Source organism: Macaca thibetana, chromosome 3, assembly GCF_024542745.1.
Source record: "Macaca thibetana thibetana isolate TM-01 chromosome 3, ASM2454274v1, whole genome shotgun sequence".
In the NCBI taxonomy this organism is placed as follows: domain Eukaryota; kingdom Metazoa; phylum Chordata; class Mammalia; order Primates; family Cercopithecidae; genus Macaca; species Macaca thibetana.
In genome coordinates, this window is record NC_065580.1 from 108,681,361 (window position 1) to 108,705,563 (window position 24,203).

Sequence of the window (24,203 nt, forward strand, 5' to 3'; positions counted from 1 at the left end):
GGGTTCTCGCAGGGAATACAGTTATCCAGTGAGTTCTCAGGTTTAGTGGGAAAGTCCACTCTAGCATGCCTACCTCTCGAAGTCTTTTCATGCCTTCCTCCATAACTCCGTCCAGGCAACTCTGACATCTCCGTATCATGTCACGTGACCAAGGTTTCCTGCATGTTTCCATGGAGCCATCCCAGGAGTGTCTAAGGACCAACACCAGGAGCCCTGTCAGGGTAATAGATTATGAAAATACCTCTGTAGGATTAAACTCTGCTTCTTCAGGCTTACATTCCACAATCCACCAGCGAGCACCCTCCAAATCTAGTTCTAGTCATGTTCTCCATGTCGGCCAGGATGTGTGAACTCCTTGAGTGGATAATCCTTCCATCGCTCAGCAGGGCTGTAGTCTTCCCCAATGGCCCATGCTGAGACCTGATCCAAATTATCAGTCTAATATCCAGAGGGGAGATGGAGTGAATTCTGCTGCAAGGCAAGCGTCAGATCCTTCAGATGCTCACATTACAGCAGGGATGCTTGCGATGGTGCAAAACCTGTGATATGATTTGTAGGTTGGCATATCTATGACAATCACTTTTTTACCCATTCTCATGCAAACCAATAATACTATGATTTGATATGTCAACAAAAATATCAGTTTGTTCAAAAGATAGCAGATCTGATACATGTTAGGTGTCTTATTGAAGTGCAAAGTTGTTATTCCAACATTTATCCTGAGCAGTGAATAAGCACTATTTCAGCCATGATCTATAGACAATAATTGGATAAATGCTTGAGAGCAGCTGGTCTTCCTATAGAGTTTCCTAAATGTATCCCTCTACAGATCAGTCCATGAGGAACTTGTCTGTCTTAGGAAGCAGAAGGAATGGGTCTCCATCAGCCCCTAGAAGAGCTGAAAGAACTTCGCTGTCAGCCAGGCTGCATGGCTGACACAGCTGGGAGATTGTAGTTTAGACTTTAGGTAACTCATGAGGGTGGGGTAGAGAACAGGGTGCAGCTGGTGCCAGCACCATGTTGGCTAAACTGGTCGCAATCTCCTGGCCTCAAGTGATCCTAACAACCGGACTACCCAAATGCCGGGATTACAGGATGAGCCACTGGGCCTGGCCAGTATTATTATTACTAACACAGTAATTATTGCATAAAAATTCCTGATAGATCAATGATGCCATCATTAAATAATCAATGCATAAAAACATTCAAATACATTATATAGATTTATTTATGCACACTTATGAAGTATGTGCACCTTTAGAAGTCAGACACAAAATCCAGACACGCGAAAATAAAAGATTGATTAAAATGTATAAAAACCCAAATCGAATATCAGAACGAAAACATAAATATGGCATTGAAATAGAAACAATACATACTCCGCTATGAAAAACAGAATGAAAAGGCTCAAATGAACTGATAAAAATATTGTTACCTATAGGGTGAGGGAGAAAAGAGGAACGAGGAATCTACAACGGAAGTTAAAATCTTCAAATGAATCTTCTTTTATAATTTTAACTTCAGCTCCATGTAAATGTTTTATATATACAAAACAAAGACGAAACAAAACAAAGTAATACAACAAACTTCCAAAATATAAAAATGAAAACTGAACAATTAAAGTAGCTGTATCAATGTTGGCATGAACAAATAGAGAAAAATTATTTCAAATGATTTTGTGGAAAAAGTAGTTTGATTATGTACCCAAAAAGGAAAGAAGGAGAGATAAAAGCAAAGAAGAAAGGAAGGAAAAAAAGGAAGGAGAATGGATGGAAGGAAAAAGGGAGGAAGGGAGGGAAGGAAGGAATGAAGGAGGGAGGGAGGGATGGAGGGATGGAAGGAGGAAGGGAGAGTGAGAAAAATAATAAAAGCAACCAAAGAAGAAAGAAAGAAGAGAGAGAGAATAAAAGGGAAGGCAGAGGGAGAGAATGTTCAACTGTATATCTAGGCCTGGTGTTTTAGTGGTAATTATGGCATTGCTTATATTGTTATAGACATAAGGAATAAGCACCACTCTCAGCTGTGATCTCTGGATCATGGGATACACGATTCAGTATAAATACCCTTCCCATTTGCTGTCCAAAATATCTTGCTTCACAGCTGGACCCTAGGTGTACCTGTCTGTCCTAGGCAGCAGAGTGAGTGGGCCTCCCCCACGTCCTAGGAGAACTAAAGAACCTTGCTCTCAGCCAGGCTGCTTCGCTGAGGCTTAGCTGAGATGGCAGCTTGGTCTTCAGGGAAGTCCTGGGGGAGGGTGGGGAACAGGAGGCAGCTGCTGCCAGGGGAGTGTAATCCTGTAGGGGAGATCAGGAGTTAAGCTGTGTTTCTCTTGTTCAGCATACAGTAAATTTGGTTGCAGGAAATGAGAGGGGGTGGTTCTGTCTTGTGTACTAGAAGCAGCCACACGGCAGATTTTCAGTGTGGTGTTCAGCAGGTCTGAATCACTGTGCCTGTCCCAGTTGGCACAGTAATAGACCCCAGAATCATTTTCAATTAGATTTCGCAGTCTCAATCTCAAGTTGCTCCTTGTGCTTCCATAACTATCATACTTTCCTGGACTGATTCCTGATTCCAACACAACCCTGGAGTTGGAGGCGTCATAGTACAGAAGACGCTGTGGGGCCTTCCCCACCTGGTGTAGGTACCAGTGGATGTAGAAGCTACTGACTTCAGGAAGATCACAGGTGATTTCAGCAGATGACCCAGTTGGCCTGGTGACTGACTTTGTTCTCCCTTCCAAATTGGAAGATTTCTGACTGGCTGTAATGGAGGCAACACAAAATATAATAAGGCATTCCTTAGTATGGCACCCCTTGCAAAAGAAGAAAACAAAACAAAACCTCTCTATAGGCAGCACACTCACCAGGAGACAGGAGAGCTAGAAGCAGGACTGGGGCCCACCACATGCCTTCCTCTCTTGGGCCTTGGAAGGAAAGGGATCAGATGAAGAGGAGCAGAAGATCCTCTCAAAACTCAGGTCCCACTCAACAAGGAAGTGATCCCTAGCACAGAAGACAGTAGGAGGAGCTGATCTTCCTGAGACACAGGCAGAGAGAAGTGACTGAGGATCTGTCTTAGGGGACTCCCAAGCCTTCTTCCCAGCAAGGGTGGTGCCTGGGAGGACCCCGCAGAGGAGCGCCTGCCTCTCTGCTCAGGTCCGTTCTCCTGCGCCCTCTTGTGGCAGCTGAGAGCAGGCCCTCTGCAGGAGAGAGCCCGGAGCGTGGAGAGCTCAGGCCTGCTGCAGAGAGAGTGCAGATGTGGCGGAAGCTGACCCTGGAGGTAACAGTCTCAGGCCTTGAAGCGGGCAGTCTCACAGCAGGCTCACACCCAGCACTTCAGAGTTACAGCAGGTAAGTCCACTGCCCGGCCCTCATTCTGCGGGGAAGCTTCTGATTAGGCCCTAAACCACCATCCTTTTCACGTCTGCAAGGACACTGGAGGCAACACTGAGGGGCACTCTGAGAAGGTCTGAACCTGCTTTATTAACAGGACTGAGGGTCAGGCATGTTGGTGGGTCTTGGACTCTCCTCTAAGGTAAATGGATGTGTGGGGGTGGGACGGGTGTATGTGTGATCCTGTGTGAGTTTGTGTGTGTGTGTATGTGTGTGTGTGTGTGTTGGGAATGTGTGCCCGTGTGTGTGATCTCTTTATTAGAGGATTTCCATTCATTCAAGTAGAAGTGTGAGTTGTTTCTTTTTTTAAAGTAATACAGGGTGCCATGTCATGCAATATTTGGTACATACTTAAGCTAAAAACTTGTTATTGAACTGAACTTCCAAATTTCCTGAGTATTGCATATTTTACCTAGCAACCGTACCCTCAGAAAGCTGACCGATGTCTGCAGTGCACCTGGATTCATAGATGGAGATATAGGTGATAAAACAAGTATAGTAAAATAATTGTGAAAATTCAGTAGTGCATACACAGATTTTCTCCTCTTCTGTAAAAAAAAAAAAAAATTTAGACACATGTTTAAGATATTCATAAAATGTAGAACAACGTCCCTTTTGGTTGCTGTTTTGACCCAGCTCAGAGAGTTCAGTTTCTGCTGACATCACAGCTGGGAATGAGAAAGGCAGAGGACTCTGGTTGGTCTCACTCTGCCTCTCGACCGCATGTACAGGACTTGAGGCTGCCACAGGAGCAGCTCTGAAAGCTGAGTCATCGGGGTCCTTGTGAAGGAGGGAAGCTCACCTGCCTTGGAGCCAGGAAAATCCTGCCTGGGATAGAACTCTCATGGTTTAAAAATGAGAAGGGAGAGAACTGCCATCACATTAGAATGCACAGAAAATCCTTAAAACAAAAAAGTAATGAGAGAAACAATCTCCACTGGAATATAAAATGAACTATAAAACTACAGTGCTGAAGAGAGGCACTAAACTGAAAAGATTCATGGAACACAGTGGAAAGTCCAGAAAGAGAGTCACATGTATGTAATATTTTATCATGTCCTAAAGTTGTATGTTAATATCCACAAGGAAATACTTGATTATTTACTATGTTCTCCTTTGGGAATTGACTTACCATATGGAAACAAATATTCTTGGGTGGCTAACTTAAAAAGTTAGAGATTTACTTGTAATAAAACTGAAAACAGGAAATCAGACTTAAACGATGATGAATTGCACACTAATTGTAGGTGACATTGGTCTCTCTGAGCCTGACATCATAATACAGACCCTAGAAAAGTTGATAGATTTTATTAAAAGTAATATAGAAAGTTCAGTTCACCAAAAGGTGCTGAAAATAAATGAAAGCAAATGACGAGAAATATTTTCAACACATTTGATAAAGGATCAATATCTAGGAAATGGTGTATATTAATTCTTACAAACAAATAAGAAAAAATTAATACCCCAACAGAAGAATAGGCAAAGAGTATGAAAAGGCAATTCACAAAAGAAGAAGTATAAATGGCCTATAAAGTTGTAAAATAATGCTAGTATTCATAAAGATAAGACAAGTCAAATTGGATGAACAAATCTCATTTTCTGAACCCCAGAGCTTGGATTGAAATCACTATCAAATTAAAGTATATGACTTAGGTAATGTTAGGTAACCCCTCAATTTCTCATATGCTATATTCAATGGTACTTAAACCCGTCAATAAGGTTTCTGTGAAGATTAAATAAAATATACATGTAATGTGCTTAGTACAGTAACTACCAGAAAGTCAGTACCCATATTTATCATCAATATTATTATTACTATAGTAATCATTGTATAAAAATTCCAGATAGATCATGATATCAATATCAAGTAATAAATGAATAAAATATTAATGAAATGATACAGATTTCTTTATGCATACTTCTGAATTATGTTCACCCTTCCAAGTAAGACACAAAATGCAGACATCAGAAACTAAAAGATTGATTGAGATGTATAAAAGCAGAATATCAGAACAAAAACATAAATATGCCATTCAAATAGAAACAATGCATACTGCACATATGACAAGCAAAAGATGAATTTCTGTAATAGTGATAGACTTCTGAATAAATGAGAAAAAGTGAAAAAGTTCAACTGAACTAATAAAGATATTGTTACCCACAGGGTGAGATACAGAAAAGAGAATTCTAGAATAGAAGCTAAAATCTCGAAATTGATCTTGTTTTATAATTTTGACTTCAGTTCCCTGTAAAGGCTTTACATACACAAATCAAAATAATACAACAGATTTCCAAAATATAAAAATGAAAACTGAACGAATAAACTAGCTATATCAAAGTTGGCATGAACATATAGAGAATTATTCTGTATTCTGATTGTGTGCCCAAAAAAGAAAGAGAGAGAAAAGGAAGAAAGGAAAAAAGGAAGGAAGGAAGGAAGGGAGGGAGGAAGAGAAGGAAGGGAGGGAGGAAGAGAAGGAAGGAAGGAAGGAAGGAAGGAAGGAAGGAAGGAAGGAAGGAAGGAAGGAAGGAAGGAAGGAAGGAAGGAAGGAAGGGAGGAAGGCAGGCAGGCAAGCAAGCTAGGAAGGGAACTAGGGAGGGAGGGAGAGGAGGGCAGAAAAAGGGACGTGTAGAAAAACAGCAAGTAACCAGGAAAGTAGAGAGAGGAAAAATAAAAGGAAGTTAGAGGGAGAGAATGTTCAACTGCATATCTAGGCCTAGTGTTTTAGTGGTAATTACAGTATTGCTTATATTGTTATATGCATAAGGAATAAGCAACACTCTGGGCTGTGATCTCTGGATATATGATTCAGTATAAATACCCTTTCCGTTTGCTGTCCAAAGTATCTCACTTCACAACTGGACCCTAGGTGTACCTGTCTGTCCTAGGAAGCAGAATGAGCAGGCCTCCCCCATGTCCTAGGAGAGCTGAAAGAACCAGGATGCTTGGCTGAGGCCTGGAGATGGCAGCTTGGTCTTCAGGAAAGTCCTGGGGGAGGGAGGAGAACAGGGTGCAGCTGCCAGGGGAGTGTGATATCAGTGGGGAGATCAGGAGTTAAGCTGTGTTTCTCTTTGTACAGAATACAGTAAATTTGGTGGCAAGAAATGAGATGGGTCATTTCTACCTTGTGTACCAGAAGCAGCCACAAGGCAGATTTTCAGTGTGGTGTAGGGCAAGTATGAATCACTGTGCCTGTCCCAGTTGGCACAGTAATAGACCCCAGAGTCACTTTCATTTAGTTTTAGAGGTATAAATTTCTGACTTATCCTTGTACTTCCATAATTATCATGCTTTCCTAGACTGACTCCTGATTCCAACACATCCCTGGAGTGAAGGGGTCATAGCACAGAAGATGCTGTGGGGCCTTCTCCTCCTGGTGTTGGTACCAGTGGATGCAGAAGGTATTTTCTACAGGAAGATCACAGGTGATAACAACAGATGACCCTGACCCCCTGGTGCCTGACTTTCTTCTTGCTTCCAAGTTAGTAGATATGTGACTGGCAGAATATAATGAGGCATTTCTTAGTAGGGCATCCTTTGCAAAAGAAGAAAAAAACCAAACCAAACCAAACCAAAACAAAACCCGTGAGCCTCTCTGTAGGCAGCACACTTACCAGGAGACAGGAAAGCTAGAAGCACGGCTAGGGTCCACCGCATGCCTTCCTCTCTGGGGTTGTGGAAGGAAAGGGACCAGATGAAGAGGAGCAGAAGACCCTCTCAAAACTCAGGTTCTACTCAACAAGGAAGTGATCTCTGGCACAGACGGCAGTGGGGGGAGCTGGTCTTCTTGAGTCACAGGCAGAGAGAAGTGACTGAGGATCTACCTTGCGGGACTCCCAAACCTTCCTCTCAGAGGGGTGGTGCTGGGAGGACCTGCAGAGGAGCTCCTGCTTCTCTGCTCAGGCCCGTTCTCCAGCGCCCTCTGTGGCAGCTGAGAGCAGGCCGTCTGCAGAAGACAGCCAGGGGCATGGAGAGCTCAAGCCTGCAGCAGAGGCACTGCAAATGTCCAGGAAGCTGACCCTGGAGTCAGCCGGCTCAGCCCTCGGAGGGGGCAGTCCCACAGTAGGCTCGCACCCTGCACTTCAGAGTTGCAGCAGCAAATGCTGATGCCAGGACCTTGTCCTGCCAGGAAGCCTCTGATTAGGGCCCTGAACTGCCTTCCTTTTTGCCTCTGCACGGCACTTGGAGGCAACCACCCAAGGCCACTCTGAGAAGGGTTGAACGTGCTTTATTAAAAGGACTGAGGATCATGTATGTTGGTGGGTTTGGACTCTCCTGTAAGGTAAATGGGTGTGTCGGGGGGTGGAGGTGGGGAAGGGGTGTCTGTGATCCTGTGGGTGTGATCTCTTTATTAGAGGATTTTTGTTCATTGAAGTAGGTGTATGAGTTGTTGTTGTTGTTGTTTAAGTAGTTCAGGGTGCCATGTTATGCAATATTTGGAACATACATAAACCAAAAACTTGTTATTTGCCTGAACTTCCAAATTCCCTGGGTATTGTCTGTTTTGTTGGGCAGCCCTACCCTCAGAAAGTGAACTGAGATCTGCAGTGCACCTGGATTCACAGATGGAAATATAGGGGACAAAACAAGTACAGTAATATAATTGTGAAAATTCAGTAGGGCATACACAGATTTTCACCTCCTCTCTAAGAAGTATATAGAGACACACATTTAAAATATGCATAATGAGATGTAGAACAATGTCCCTCTTTGTTGTTGTGTTGGCCTAGCTCAGAGAGTTCAGTTTCTGCTGTCATCACAGCTGTGAATGAGAAAGGGAGGGGGCTCTGGTTGGTCTCCCTCTGCCTCTGGACCACATGTGCAGGACATGAAGCTGCCGTAGGAGCAGCTCTGAAAGCTGAGTTCTCAGGGTTTGTTGCGGGAAGTCAGGGACCCTGAATGGAGGGACCAGCTGAAGCTGCAGCAGAAGAACATAAATTGTGAAGATTTCATGGACATTTATCAGTTCCCCAAATTAATACTTTTATAATTTCTTACGCCTGTCTTTACTGCAGTCTTTGAACACAAATTGTGAAGATTTCATGGAGATTTATCACTTCCCCAATCAATACTCTTATAACTTCCTATGCCTGTCTATACTTTAATCTCTTAATCCCATCATCTTCATAAGCTGAGGATGTATGTCACCTCAGGACCCTGTGATGATTGCATTATCTGTACAAATCATTTGTAAAACATGTGTGTTTGAACAATATCAAATCTAGGCAACCTGTTCTTACAGGATAACAGCAATTTTCAGGGAACAAGGGATATAACCATAAGGTCTGACTGACTGTGGTGTCAGGCAGAACAGAGTCATATTTTTCTTCTTGCAGAAAGCAAATAGGAGAAATATCGCGAAATCTTTTCCCAGCAAGGAATAACCCTGGGGAAGGAACGTATTCCCAGGGGCAGGCCTATTGACAACCGCTCTAGGAGTGTCTGTCTTATGTGGTTGAAGATAAGGGATGAAATACGCCCTGTCTCCTGTAGTGCCCTCAGGCTTACTAGGTTGGAGAAATTCCAGCCTGGTGAATTCTAGTCAGACCAGTTTTCTGCTCTCAACTCCTGTTTCCTGGTAAGGAAGATAGTATCAAGATAGTATCAAGACAGAATGTACCCAGTGGGACATGGAAACTCATCAGTAATTCTAATTTTGCCCTGGCCTTGTGATCTTGCTCTGCCCTTCTGCCCTTGTGATCTTTTATTGCCCTTTGAAACGTGTGATCTTTGTGACTTACTCCCTATTCACACACCCCTCCCCTTTTGAAATCCCTAATAAAAATTTACTGGCTTTGCGGCTCAGGTGGGCATCATGGAACCTGCCGATATGTGATGTCACTCCCGGTGGCCCAGCTGTAGAATTTCTCTCTTTGTACTTTTTCTCTTTATTTCTCAGACTGGCTGACACTTAGGGAAAACAGAAAATAACCTACATTGAAATATTGGGGGCTGATTTCCCTGATATCTGGTGCCCAACGAAATCAGCACCCAGTAGGGCTCCTTGTGAAGCCGGGGAGTTTGCCTACCTTGGAGCATGAAAAACTCTTTCTGCACAGAAGTCTCACAGTCTAAAAATGGGAAGGGAGAGGATTGAGATCACACTAGAATGCACAGAAAATTCTTAAAACAAAAAAATAATGAGAGAAACTTCATCAGAATGTGAAAAGAACTATAAAGCTACTGTGCTGAAGAGAGGACAATACTGGCACTAGAATGACAAGATTCATGGAACACAGCGGAAAATCCAGAAGGAGAACCACATGTATGTAATATTTTCTCATGTGATAAAGTTATATGTTAATATCCACAAGGAAATAGTCAATTATTTAATAAGTTCTCTTTTGGGTATTGGCTTACCATATGTAAACAAATATTGTTGCATTTCTACCTTACCAGTTACAAATAGTGATTTAGTAGTAATACAAAGAAAATCTTTAGACTTAAACGATGATGAATTGCATACAAATTCTAGGTAAGATTGGCCTCTCTAAGCCTAACATCAAACTAGACACCCTAGAAAAATTGATAGATTTTATTGTGTTTTTATCAAAGTTCAGTTCACCAAAAGTTGCCAAATGTAAATAATAACAAATGAGGAGAAATATCTTCAACACATTTGATAAAGGGTCAGTATCTCTAAAATGGTGTATATTAATTCTTATGACCAATAAGAAAATATTAATAATCCAAAAGAAGAATAGGCAAAGAGTATGACAAGGCGATTCTCAAAAGAAGAAGTATAAACGACCTATAAAGTTGTAAAACAATGCTAGTACTCCTAAAGATGGGGGAATGCAAACCAAATTAACAAATCTCATTTTTGGAACCACAGAGCTTGGAATGCAATCATTATCAAATTAAAGTCCATGATTTAGGGAATGTTAATTAAACCCCCAATTTCTTATGTTACATTCAATGGTACTTTAAATCCTTAATAAAGTTTCTGTATAGATTAAATAAAATATGCATGTAATGTGCTTAGTAAATTAACTACCAGAATGTCAGTACCCATATTTACCATCATATTATTATTATTAGTTTTTTTGAGACAGAGTCTCACTCTGTTCCCCAAACTGGAGAGCAGTAGTGTGATCTTAGCTAACTGAAAACTCCACCTTCCAGGCTCAAGAGATTCTCCCGCCTCAGCATCCAAAGTAGCTGGGATTACATGTGTGCACCACTACAGCCAACTAATTTTTTGTACTTTACTGTAGAGACAAGGTTTCACCATGTTGGCTAAGCTGGTCACAGTCTCCTGACCTAAGTGTTCCTATTGACTGGAATACTCAAATGCTGGGATTACAGGCACAAGCCACCGGGCCTGGTCAGGATTATTATTACTAATACAGCAATTATTGTGTAAAAATTCCTGACAGAACAATGATGCCATCATTAAATAATGCATAAAAACATTCAAATACATAATATGGATTTCTTTATGCATACTTATGAAGTATGTGCACCTTTAGAAGTAAGACACACAATCCAGACACAGGAAAATAAAAGATTGATTACAATGTACAAAAACGGAATATCAGAATGAAAATATAAATATGGTATTGAAATAGAAGCAATACATTCTCCGCTATGAAAAACAGAGTGAAAAAGCTCAAGTGAACTGATAAAAATATTGTTACCTATAGGGTGAGGGAGAAAAGAGGAACAAGAAATCTACAATGGAAGTTAAAATCTTCAAATCCATCTTCTTTTATAATTTTGACTTCAGTTCCATGTAAATGTTTTATATATACAAAACAAATATGAAACAAAACAAAGTAACACAAGTTTCCAAAATATAAAAATGAAAACTGAACAATTAAAGTAGCTGTATCAATGTTGGCATGAACAAATACAGAAAAATCATTTCAAATGATTTTGTGGAAAAAGTATTTTGATTATGTACCAGAAAAAGGAAAGAAAGAGAGAGAAAAGTAAAGCAGGAAGGAAGGAAAGAAAAGAAGGAGAATGGATGGAAGGAAACAAGGGAAGAAGGGATAGAAGGATGGAGTGAGGGAGGGAGGGAGGAAGGAAGGGAGAAAAAAATAAAAGCAAGCAAAGAAGAAAAAAAGAGAATAAAAGGGAGGGCAGAGGGAGAGAATGTTCAACTGCATATCTAGGCCAGGTATTTTGGTGGTAATTTTAGTATTGCTTGTATTGTTACAGACATAAGGAAAAAGCACCACTCTCAGCTGCGATATCTGGACCATGATTGGATACACGATTCAGTAAAAATACCCTTCCCATTTGCTGTCCAAAATATCTTGCTTCATAGCTGGACCCTAGGTGTACCTGTCTGTCCTAGGTAGCAGATTGAGTGGGCCTTGCCCATGTCCTAGGAGAGCTAAGAGAACCTTGCTCTCAGCCAGGCTGCTTAGCTGAGGCGTGGAGATGGCAGCTTGGTCTTCAGGAAAGTTCTGGGGGAGGGTGGCGAACAGGGGGCAGCTGCTGCCAGGGGAATGTGATATTAGGGGGAGGTCAGGAGTTAAGCTGTGTTTCTCTTTTTCAGCATACAGTAAATTTGGTGGCAGGAAATGAGAGGGGGCGGCTCTATCTTGTGTACCAGAAGCAGCCACAAGGCAGATTTTAAGTATGGTGTTTAGCAGGTCTGAATCACTGTGCCTGTCCCAGTTGGCACAGTAATAGACCCCAGAATCATTTTCAATTAGATTTCGCAGTATCAATATCCAACTCCACCTTGTGCGTGTATGAGTATAATACTTTCCTGGACTGAGTCCTGATTCCAACACATCCCTTGAGTTGGAGACGTCATAGTACAGAAGACGCTGTGGGACCTTCCCCTCCTGGTGTAGGTACCAGTGGATATAAAAGTTACTGTCTCCAGAAAAATCACAAGTTATTTCAGCAGATGACCCAGTTGGCCTGGTGACTGACTTTGTTATCCCTTCCAAGTTGGAAGATTTCTGACCGGCTGCAATGGGAAATGACAGCATATAATGAGGCATTCCTTAGTATGGCACCCCTTGCAAAAGAAGAAAACAAAACAAAACAGAACCTATGAGCCTCTCTGTAGGCAGCACACTCACCAGGAAACAAGAAAGCTAGAAGCAGGGCTAGGGCCCACCGCATGCCTTCCTCTCTGGGACCTTGAAAGAAAAGGGATAAGATGAAGAGGAGCAGAAGACCCTCTCAAAACTCAGGTGCCACTCAACAAGAAAGTGATCCCTAGCACAGAAGACAGCAGGAGGAGCTGGTCTTCCTGAGACACAGGCAGAGAGAAGTGACTGAGGATCTGTCTCAGGGGACTCCCAAGCCTTCCTTCCAGAAGAGGTGGTGCCTGGGAAGACCTGCAGAGGAGCTCCTGCCTCTCTGCTCAGGTCCGTTCTCCAGCGCCCTCCTGTGGCCGCTGAGAGCAGGCCGTCTGCAGAAGAGAGCCCAGGGCATGGAGAGCTCAGGCCTGCAGCAGAGGGACTGCAGATGTAGGGGAAGCTGACCCCTGAGTTAACAGGCTCAGACCTTGGAGGGGCAGTCCCACAACAGGCTCACATCCTGCCTTTCAGTCTTGCAGCAGCTAATGCTGAAGCCAGGGCCTTGTCCTGACAGGAAGCCTCTGATTAGGGCCCTGAACTGCCTTCCTTTTTGCATCTGCAGACACATGGAGGCAACCACTCAAGGCCACTCTGAGAAGGGTTGAAGCTGCTTTATTAAAAGGACTGAGGATCAGTACGTTGATGGGTGTTGGACAGTGCTCTAAGGTAAATGGGTGTATGTGTGTCTGTGGGGGCGGGGGGCAGGGGGTGCCTGTGATCCTGTGGGTGTGATCTCTTTTTTAGAGGATTTTTGTTCGTTAAAGTAGGAGTATGAGTTTTTTTGTTTTTTTTGGTTTTTGTTTTTTTTTTTAAGTAGTACTGGGTGCCATATAATGTAATATTTGGAAATACTTAAATTAAAAACTTGTTATTTATCTGAACTTCCAAATTGTCTGGTATTGAACATTTTATTTCTCAGCCCTACCCTCAGAAAGCAGACTGAGATCTGCAGTGCACCTGGATTCACAGATGGAAATATAGGGGACAAAACAAGTAGAGTAATATAATTGTGAAAATTCACTAGGGCATACACAGATTTTCACCTCCTCTATAAGTAGCATATAGAGACACACGTTTGAAATATGCATAATGTGATATAGAACAATGTCCTTCTCGGTTGTGGTGTTGGCCCAGCTCAGAGTGTTAAGTTTCTGCTGTCATCTCAGCTGGGAATAAGAAAGGGAGGAGGCTCCGGTTGGTCTCCCTCTGCCTCTGGACCACAGGGAGAGGTCATGACATGACATGAGGCTGCCACAGGAGCAGGACATGAGGCTGCCACAGGAGCAGCTCTGAAAGCTGAGTTCTCGGGGTCCTTGTGAAGCCGGGGAGCTTGCCTGCCTTGGAGCGTGAAAAAGTCTTGCTGGACAGAAGTCTCATGGTCCAAAAATGGGAAGGGAGAGAATTGAGATCACACTAGAATGCACAGAAAATTCTTAAAAGAAAAAAATGATGAGAGAAACCTCATCAGAATGTGAAAAGAACTATAAAGCTACAGTGCTGAAGAGAGGGCAATACCGGCACTAGAATGACAAGATTCAAGGAACACAGTGGAAAATCCAGAAAGAGAACCACATGTATGTAATATTTTCTCATGTGATAAAGTTATATGTTAATATCCACAAGGAAATAGTCAATTATTTAATAAGTTCTCTTTTGGGTATTGACTTACCATATGGAAACAAATATTGTTGCATTTCTACTTTACCAGTCACAAATACTGACTTACATGTAATAAAAAGAAAATCATTAGACTTAAACGATGATGAATTGCATACAAATTCTAGGTGAGATTGGCCTCTCTAAGCCTGACATCAAACGAGACATCCTAGAAAAATTGATAGAATTGTTTTTTTTTTAAAGACAAATTCACCAAAAGGTGCCAAATGTAAATAATAACAAATGAGGAGAAATACCTTCAACACATTTGATAAAGGGTCAGTATCTCTAAAATGGTGTATATTAATTCTTACGACCAAGGAGAAAAAATTAATCCTCCAAAAGAAGAATAGGCAAAGAGTATGACAAGGCGATTCTCAAAAGAAGAAGTATAAATGACCCATAAAGTTGTAAAATAATGCTAGTACTCTTAAAGATGGGGGAATGCAAACTGAATTAACAAATCTCATTTTCGGAACCACAGAGCTTGGATTACAGCATATGACTTTAGGGAATGTTAATTAACCCCCGAATTTCTAATGTTAAATTCAACAGTACTTTAAACCTTTAATGAAGTTTCTGTATAGATTAAATAAAATAGAAAGTAATGTACTTAGTAAATTAACTACCAGAATGTCAGTACCCATATTTACCATCAATATTATTATTATTATTATTAACTTTTTTGAGACAGTGTCTCGCTCTGTTGCCCAAACTTGATAGCAGTAGTGTGATCTTAGCTCACTGAAATCTTCACCTTCCAGGCTCAAGTGATTCTCCTGCCTCAGCATCCAAAGTAGCTGGGGTCGCATGTGTGCACCACTACAGCCAGTTAATTTTTTGTATTTTTAGTAGAGACAGGGTTTCACCATGTTGGCTAAGCTGGTTGCAATCTCCTGGCCTCAAGTGATCCTAACAACTGGACTACCCAAATGCTGGGATTACAGGATGAACCACCAGGCCTGGCCAGTATTATTATTACTAATACAGTAATTATTGTATAAAAATTCCTGATAGACCAATGATGCCATCATTAAATAATCAATGCATAAAAACATTCAAATACATGATATGGATTTCCATATGCATACTTATGAAGTATGTGCACCTTTAGAAGTCAGACACAAAATCCAGACATGGGAAAATAAGAGATTGATTAAAATGTATAAAAACCAAATATAAGAACAAAAATATAAATATGTCATTTAAATAGAATTGATACATACTGTGCTATGACAAACAATGTTAAAAAGTTCAAGAAAACTGATAAAAATATTTTTACCTATAGGGTGAGGGAGAAAAGAGGAACGAGAACTCTACAATGGATGCTAAAATCTTCAAATGGATCTTCTATAATTTTGACTTCAGTTCCATGTAAATGTTTTATATATACAAAACAAATATGAAACAAAACAAAGTAACACAACAAATTTCCAAAATATAAAAATGAAGATTGAACATTCAAAGTAACTGCATCAATGTTGGCACGAACAAATAGAGAAAAATTATTTCAAATGATTTTGTGGAAAAAGTATTCTGATTATGTACCCAAAAAGGAAAGAAAGAGAGATAAAAGCAAAGAAGGAAGGAAGGAAAAAAGGAAGGAGAATGGATGGAAGGAAAAAGGGAAGAAGGGAGGGAAGGAAGGAATGAGGGAGGGATGGAGGGATGGAACGAGGAAGGGAGAGAGAGCAAAATAATAAAAGCAAGCAAAGAAGTAAGTAAGAAGAGAGAGAGAATAAAAGGGAGGGCAGAGGGAGAGAATGTTCAACTGCATATCTAGGCCTGGTGTTTTAGTGGTAATTATGGCATTGCTTATATTGTTACAGACATAAGGAATAAGCACCACTCTCGGCTGTGATCTCTGGATCATGGGATACACGATTCAGTATAAATACCCTTCCCATTTGCTGTCCAAAATATCTTGCTTCACAGCTGGACCCTAGATGTACCTGTCTGTCCTAGGTAGCAGAGTGAGTGGGCCTCCCCCACGTCCTAGGAGAACTAAAGAACCTTGCTCTCAGCCAGGCTGCTTCGCTGAGGCTTAGCTGAGATGGCAGCTTGGTCTTCAGGGAAGTCCTGGGGGAGGGTGGGGAACAGGAGGCAGCTGCTGCCAGGGGAGTGTAATCCTGTAGGGGAGATCAGGAGTTAAGCTGTGTTTCTCTTGTTCAGCATACAGTAAATTTGGTGGCAGGAAGTGAGAGGGGGTGGTTCTGTCTTGTGTATCAGAAGCAGCCACACGGCAGATTTTCAGTGTGGTGTTCAGCAGGTCTGAATCACTGTGCCTGTCCCAGTTGGCACAGTAATAGACCCCAGAATCATTTTCAATTAGATTTCGCAGTATTAATCTCAAGTTGCTCCTTGTGCTTCCATAAGTATCATACTTTCCTGGACTGATTCCTGATTCCAACACAACCCTGGAGTTGGAGGAGTCATAGTACAGAAGACGCTGTGGGGCCTTCCCCTCCTGGTGTAGGTACCAGTGGATGTAGAAGCTACTGACTTCAGGAAGATCACAGGTGATTTCAACGGATGACCCAGTTGGCCTGGTGACTGACTTTGTTCTCCCTTCCAAATTGGAAGATTTCTGACTGGCTGCAATGGAACCAACACAAAATATAATGAGACATTCCTTAGTATGGCACCCCTTGCAAAAGAAGAAAACAAAACAAAACCTCTCTATAGGCAGCACACTCACCAGGAGACAGGAGAGCTAGAAGCAGGGCTGGGGCCCACCACATGCCTTCCTCTCTTGGGCCTTGGAAGGAAAGGGATCAGATGAAGAGGAGCAGAAGATCCTCTCAAAACTCAGGTCCCACTCAACAAGGAAGTGATCCCTAGCACAGAAGACAGTAGGAGGAGCTGGTCTTCCTGAGACACAGGCAGAGAGAAGTGACTGAGGATCTGTCTCAGGGGACTCCCAAGCCTTCCTCCCAGAAGGAGTGGTGCCTGGGAGGACCCGGCAGTGGAGCTCCTGCTTCTCTGCTCAGGTCTGTTCTCCTGCGCCCTCTTGTGGCAGCTGAGAGCAGGCCCTCTGCAGGAGAGAGCCCGGGGCATGGAGAGCTCAGGCCTGCAGCAGAGGGAGCGCAGATGTGGGGAAAGCCGACCCTTGCACCAGCTAGCCATGGCCCTTGGGAGAGGGCAGTCCTACAGCAGGCTCACAACCTGCTCTTCAGAGTTGCAGCAGCTAATGCTAATGCCAGGACCTTCTCCTGCCAGGAAGTCTCTGATTAGGGAACTGAACCACCTTGCCGAAATTTCGCATCTGCAAGGGCACTTGGAGGCATCACCCAAGGCGTATGTTTATTGCGGCACTATTCACAATAGCGAAGACTTGGAACCGACCCAAATGTCCATCAATGATAGACTGGATTAAGAAAATATGGGACATATACACCATGGAATACTATGCAGCCATAAAAAAGGATGAGTTCATGTCCTTTGTAGGGACATGGATGAAGCTGGAAACCATCATTCTGAGCAAGCTATTGCAAGGAAAGAAAACCAAACACTGCATGTTCTCACTCATAGGTGGGAAATGAACGATGAGAACACATGGGTTCAGGGTAGGGAACATCACACAGTGGGTCCTGTAATGAGGTGGGGGAAGGGAGGAGGGATAGACTGGCAGAAATACCTAATGTAGATGACGAGTTGATGGGTGCAGCACACCAACGTGGCACGTGTATACCTAAGTAACAAACCTGCACGTTGTGCACATGTATCCTAGAACTTAAAGTGTGATAAAAAATAAAAATAAATAAATAAAATAAAATAAAATAAAAAAGGACTGAGGATCATGTGTGTTGGTGGGTCTTGGACTCTGCTCTAAGATGAATGGGTGTATGTGTGTGGGGTGTGTGTGTATGTGATCCTGTGGGTGTGATCTCTTTTTGAGAGGATTTGTGTTCATCGAAGTAGGAGTTTGTTTGTTTTTTAAAGTAGTTCAGGGTGCCATGTCATGCAATATTTGGAACATACTTAAACTAAAAACTTGTTATTTACCTGAATTTCCAAATTGTCTGTCATTGTATATTTTATTTGTCAGCCCTATACTCAGAAAGCAGACTGAGTCTGCAGCGCACCTGGATTCACAGATGGAAATATAGGGGAAAAAACAAGTAGAGTAATATAATTGTGAAAATTCACTAGGGCATACACAGATTTTCACCTCCTCTATAAGAAGACACAAGTTTGAAATATGTGTAATGAGATGTAGAACAATGTCCCTCTCAGTTGTGGTGTTGGCCCAGCTCAGAGAGTTTAGTTTCTGCTGTCATCACAGCTGGGAATGAGAAAGGGAGGGGGCTCTGGTTGGTCTCCCTCTGCCTCTGGACCACACGAACAGGACATGAGGCTGCCATAGGAGCAGCTCTGAAAGCTGAGTTCTCAGGGTTCTTGTGAAGCCGGGGAGCTTGCCTGCCTTGGAGCGTGAAAAAGTCTTGCTGGACAGAAGTCCCACGGTTTAAAAATGGGAAGGGAGAGGATTGAGATCACACTAGAATGCACAGAAAATTCTTAAAACAAAAAAATGAGAGAAACCTCATCAGAATGTGAAAAGAACTACAAAGCTACAGCGCTGAAGAAAGGACAATACCGGCACTAGAATGACAAGATTCATGGAACACAGTGGAAAATCCAGAAAGAGAACCACATGTATGTAATATTTTCTCATGTGATAAAGTTATATGTTAATATCCACAAGGAAATAGTCAATTATTTAATAAGTTCTCTTTTGGGTATTGACCTACCATATGGAAACAAATATTGTTGCATTTCTACCTTAGCAGTCACAAGTAGTAATTAAGTTGTAATAAAAAGAAAATCATTAGATTTAAACGATGATGAATTGCATACAAATTCTAGGTGAGATCGGCCTCTCTAAGCCTGACGTCAAAATAGAGACCCTAGAAAAATTGATAGATTTGATTTTTCAAAGTGCAATTCGCCAAAAGTTGTCAAATAAAATAATAACATAGGAGAAGATATATTTCAACACATTTGATAAAGGGTCAGTTTCTCTAAAATGGTGTATATTAAGTCTTTCATACCAACGAGAAAAAATTAATCTTCCAAAAGGAAAATAGGTCAAGAGTGTGACAAGGCAATTCAGAAAAGAAGAACTGTAAATGACCCATAATGTAAAAAATGCAAGTACTCCTAAAGATGGGGGAATGCAAACTGAATTAACAAATCTCATTTTCAGAATCGCAGAGCTTGGATTCCAATCATTATCAAGTTAAAGTATATGACTTAGGAAATGTTAATTAACCCCCGAATTTCTAATGTTAAATTCAACAGTACTTTAAACCTTTAATGAAGTTTCTGTATAGATTAAATAAAATAGAAAGTAATGTACTTAGTAAATTAACTACCAGAATGTCAGTACCCATATTTACCATCAATATTATTATTATTATTATTATTATTATTAACTTTTTTGAGACAGTGTCTCACTCTGTTGCCCAAACTTGATAGCAGTAGTGTGATCTTAGCTCACTGAAATCTTTACCTTCCAGGCTCAAGAGATTCTCCTGCCTCAGCATCCAAAGTAGCTGGGGTCGCATGTGTGCACCACTACAGCCAGTTACTTTTTTGTATTTTTAGTAGAGACAGGGTTTCACCATGTTGGCTAAGCTGGTTGCAATCTCCTGGCCTCAAGTGATCCTAACAACCGGACTACCCAAATGCTGGGATTACAGGATGAACCACCAGGCCTGGCCAGTATTATTATTACTAATACAGTAATTATTGTATAAAAATTCCTGATAGATCAATGATGCCATCATTAAATAATCAATGCATAAAAACATTCAAATGCATGATATGGATTTCTTTGTGCATACTTATGAAGTATGTGCACCTTTAGAAGTCAGACACAAAATCCGGACACAGGAAAATAAGAGATTGATTAAAATGTATAAAAAACAAATATATGAACAAAAAATATAAATATGTCATTTAAATAGAATTGATACATACTGTGCTATGACAAACAAAGTTAAAAAGTTCAAGAAAACTCATAAAAATATTTTTACCTATGGGGTGAGGGAGAAAAGAGGAACGAGAACTCTACAATGGATGCTAAAATCTTCAAATGCATCTTCTATAATTTTGACTTCAGTTCCATGTAAATGTTTTGTATATACAAAACAAATATGAAACAAAACAAAGTAACACAACAAATTTCCAAAATATAAAAATGAAGACTGAACATTTAAAGTACCTGTACCAATGTTGGCACGAACAAATAGAGGAAAATTATTTCAAATGATTTTGTGGAAAAAGTATTCTGATTATGTACCCAAAAAGGAAAGAAAGAGAGAGAAAAGCCAGGAAGGAAGGAAGGAAAGAAACGGAGAATGGATGGAAGGAAGGAAGAGCGGGGGAGGGAGGGAAGATGGAAGGAAAGGAAGAAGGGAGGGAGGGAGAGAAAAATAATAAAAGCATGCATGGAAGTAAGAAAGGAGGGTGAGAATAAAAGGGAGGGCAGAGGGCGAGAATGTTCAACTGCATATCTAGGCCTAGTGTTTTGGTGGTCATTATAGTATTGCGTATATTGTTTGGACATAAGGAATAAGCGCCACTCTCAGCTGTGATCTCTGGACCATGATTGGATACATGATTCAGTATAAATACCCTTCCCATTTGCTGTCCAAAATATCTTGCTTCACAGTTGGACTCTAGGTGTACCTGTCTGTCCTAGGAAGCAGAGTGAGTGGGCCTCCCCCATGTCCTAGGAGAGCTGAGAGAACCTTGCTCTCAGCCAGGCTGCTGAGCTGAGGCCTGGAGATGGCAACTTGGTCTTCGGGAAAGTCCTGGGGGAGAGTGGGGAACAGGATGCAACTGCTGCCCAGGGGAGTGTGATATTAGCGGGGAGAGCAGGAGTTAAGCTGTGTTTCTCTTTGTACAGAATACAGTAAATTCAGGGCAGGAAATAAGAGTTGGCTGGTCTATCTTGTGTACCAGAAGCAACCACAGGCCGATTTTTAGTGTGGTGTAGGGCAGGTCTGAATCATGGTGCCTGTCCCAGGTGGCACAGTAATAGACCCCAGAATCATTTTCAATTAGATTTTGCAGTCTCAAATTCCAGCTCTTCCTTGTGCTTGCAGTGTCATACTTTCCTGGACTGATTCCTGATTCCAACACAACCGTGAAGTAGTAGGGTTCATAGTACAGAAGACGCTGTGGGGCCTTCCCCTCCTGGTGTAGGTACCAGTGGATGTATAAGGTACTGACTCCAGGAAGATCACAGGTGATTTCAGCAGGTGACCCAGTAGGCCCGGTGATTGACTTCGTTTTCCCTTCCAAGTTGGAAGATTTCTGACTGGCTGCAATGGAAACAACACAAAATATAATGAGGCATTTCTTAGTATGGCACCCCTTGCAAAAGAAGAAAAGAACAAAACAAAACCCATGAGCCTCTCTGTAGGCAGCACACTCACCAGGAGACAGGAGAGCTAGAACCAGGGCTAGGGCCCACCGCATGCCTTCCTCTGCGGGGCCTTGGAAGGAAAGGGACAAGATGAAGAGGAGCAGAGGAACCTCTCAAAATTCAGGTGCCACTCAACAAGGAAGTAATCCCTAGCACAGAAGACAGTAGGAGGAGCTGGTCTTTCTGAGACACAGGCAGAGAGAAGTGACTGAGGATCTGTCTTAGGGGACTCCCAAGCCTTCCTTCCAGAAGGGGTGGTGCCTGAGAGGACCTGCAGAGGAGCTCCTGCCTGTCTGCTCAGGTCCGTTCTCCAGCGCCCTCCTTTGGCCACTGAGGGCAGGCCCTCTGCAGGAGAGAGCCAGGGGCATGGAGAGCTCAGGCCTGCAGCAGGGGGAGTGCAGATGTGGGGAAAGCCGACCCTGGTGCCAGCTGGCCACGGCCCTTGGGAGAGGGCAGTTCCACAGCAGGCTCACAACCTGCTCTTCAGAGTTGCAGCAGCCAACACTGCTTCCAGGACCTGGTCCTGCCAGGAAGCTTCTGATTAGGGCCCTGAATCACCTTCCTTTTCACATTTGCAAGTCCACTTGGAGGCAACCACCCAGGGCCGCTCTGAGAAGATTTGAACCTGCTTTATTAACAGGACTGAGGGTGAGGCATGTTGGTTTGCCTTGGACTCTACTCAAAGAAAAACAATGGCCGTGGCTCTCACTAACCATCGGTAGGACATTGTAAGCACCAAAAGAATAACACCTACACAAAATCTTGAAAACCATAGCATAGCGATTCCTCAAGAATCTAGAACTAGAAATACCATTTGTCCCGGCCATCTCATTACTGGGTTTATACCCAAAGGATTATAAATCATGCTGCTATAAAGACACATGCACACGTATGTTCATTGCGGCACTATTCACAATAGCAAAGACTTGGAACCAACCCACATGTCCATCAATGATAGACTGGATTAAGAAAATGTGGCACATATACACCACGGAAAACTATGCAGCCATAAAAAAGGATGGATTCATGTCCTTTGTAGGGACATGGATGAAGCTGGAAACCATCATTCTCAGCAAACTATCGCAAGGCCAAAAAACCAAACACCACATTTTCTTACTCATAGGTGGGAATTGAACAATGAGAACACTTGGACACAGGAAGGGGAACATCACACACTGGACCCGTCATGGGATGGGGGGAGGGGGGAGGGATAGAATTAGGAGATATACAAATGACGAGTTAATGGGTACAGCACACCAACATGGCACATGTATACATATGTAACAAACCTGCGCATTGTGCACATGTACCCTAGAACTTAAAGTATAATATATAAAAAAAAGAAAAAAGAAAAACATGGTATAGCAAAATAAAGTCTCCTCTGGAGGTTTCTAAGACACTACCTCATTCTGAAAACAGAAAAGGAAAAAATCAAACATTTACATTGCCAGTTCTGTACAAACTACTTTTCAGAATACCACAGAACTTAAGAATGAAAATTCTTTTTTTTTTTTTTTTTGGAGTCTTACTCTGTGGCCCAGAGTGGAGTGCAGTGGCACGATCTCAGCTCACTGCAATCTCTGCCCCCCGGGTTCAAGCTATTCTCCTGCCTCAGCCTCCCAAGTAGCTGGGACTACAGGCACATGCCATCGCGCCCAGTTAATTTTTATATTTTTAATAGAGACAGGGTTTCACCATGTCGGCCAGGCTGGTCTTGAACTCCTGACTTCAAGTACCCACCCACCTTGGCCTTCCAAAGTGCTGGGATTACAGGCGTGAGCCACTGTGCCCGGCCAAATGAAAGTTCTTTTGTGGAAGTATTACGACCAATAAATTTAGGAGAAATGTTAAAAGGAGAATATTAGCATTATGCAACCCTAATGATATATTGAATTTAGACAACGACCATGAATTGCTTTATAGCTTTCATGTGCACTGGCTATATTTCTGTCTCTACTATTCTATTTCTCTATCTCCTGCATTGCTTTCTATCACTATGTTCTTCCATCTCTGTCTTTATGTCCATATTTATTTTTTCTCTGTCCCGTTGCTGTTCATCCCTTTACATTTTTCTTCTATAGCTCCCTCTTACAGCTCAGTCTCCTCTATTTTGCTTTGGTGCCCCTGTTTCTTAGTCTCTCTCTTCATATCTCTATATTTCTGTCTCTCTATCTGCCTATCTCTATTCATCTCTTTTTCTGTTTCTCTATTTGTATCTCTCCTATCTATTTACTTTCTCTCCTCCTCTCTTTCCATTTCTTCCTATGGTCACAATAGCGCCTTTAAAGTCTTTGTTATTCCAACACCTGTGTCATGTCAGGATTCGCATCTGTTGTTTGGCTTTTCCGTTTGGAGACGCTAAGATTTTCCTCGTTCTCCACATGCGGAGTAATTTCGGATTAAATCCCGTACACTTTGAATATCATGTTATAGAGCTCTGGGCATTGTTTAAATATTACACAGAATGTGGAGGGTTTTTTTTTTTTTTTTTTTTTTTTTGGTTAGCAGGCTACTGACCCAGTTAGGGATTACAAGTTCCTACTTGTGTTTGGTGGGCAGTTCCCCTTGGTTCCGTTTTCCAGGCTTTGCAGTGCTTGTCAGACCCGTCCTGTGTGTGCGCCACCCAGTGGCCATTCTGGGACCTGGGCAGTGCCTACTCCTGCTTTGGT

General features: G+C 42.1%; 1 long non-coding RNA gene, 1 pseudogene and 3 gene segments (V, D, J or C); 1 reads left to right on the forward strand and 4 right to left on the reverse strand.

Annotated features, from left to right (window-relative positions):
- Positions 1-1,631: 1,631 nt before the first annotated feature.
- Positions 1,632-7,080, reverse strand: LOC126950130 (T cell receptor gamma variable 4-like). The segment is given in 3 exon segments: positions 1,632-2,760; positions 2,864-3,002; positions 7,008-7,080. Coding segments are annotated over 2 exon segments (570 nt in total).
- LOC126950146 (uncharacterized) lies at positions 3,255-15,604 on the forward strand. 2 transcript variants are annotated; one of them, XR_007724068.1, is made up of 3 exons: positions 3,255-3,350; positions 13,006-13,109; positions 15,388-15,604. It is a non-coding gene; the product is annotated as an uncharacterized LOC126950146 (long non-coding RNA). The 2 variants fall into 2 exon arrangements; XR_007724067.1 differs by lacking the exon at positions 3,255-3,350 and adding an exon at positions 7,583-7,675.
- Positions 11,686-12,908, reverse strand: LOC126950132 (T cell receptor gamma variable 5-like; annotated as a pseudogene). The gene is made up of 2 exons (XR_007724063.1): positions 12,441-12,908; positions 11,686-12,325 (listed from the first exon to the last, which is right to left on the reverse strand). The product of XR_007724063.1 is annotated as a T cell receptor gamma variable 5-like (transcript).
- A 170-nt stretch (positions 15,605-15,774) lies between the features above and the next one.
- On the reverse strand, positions 15,775-17,172 carry LOC126950133 (T cell receptor gamma variable 4-like). The segment is given in 2 exon segments: positions 15,775-16,694; positions 16,798-17,172. Coding segments are annotated over 2 exon segments (570 nt in total).
- Positions 17,173-20,732: 3,560 nt separating this feature from the next.
- On the reverse strand, positions 20,733-21,931 carry LOC126950139 (probable non-functional T cell receptor gamma variable). The segment is given in 2 exon segments: positions 20,733-21,430; positions 21,545-21,931. Coding segments are annotated over 2 exon segments (486 nt in total).
- Positions 21,932-24,203: the final 2,272 nt, after the last annotated feature.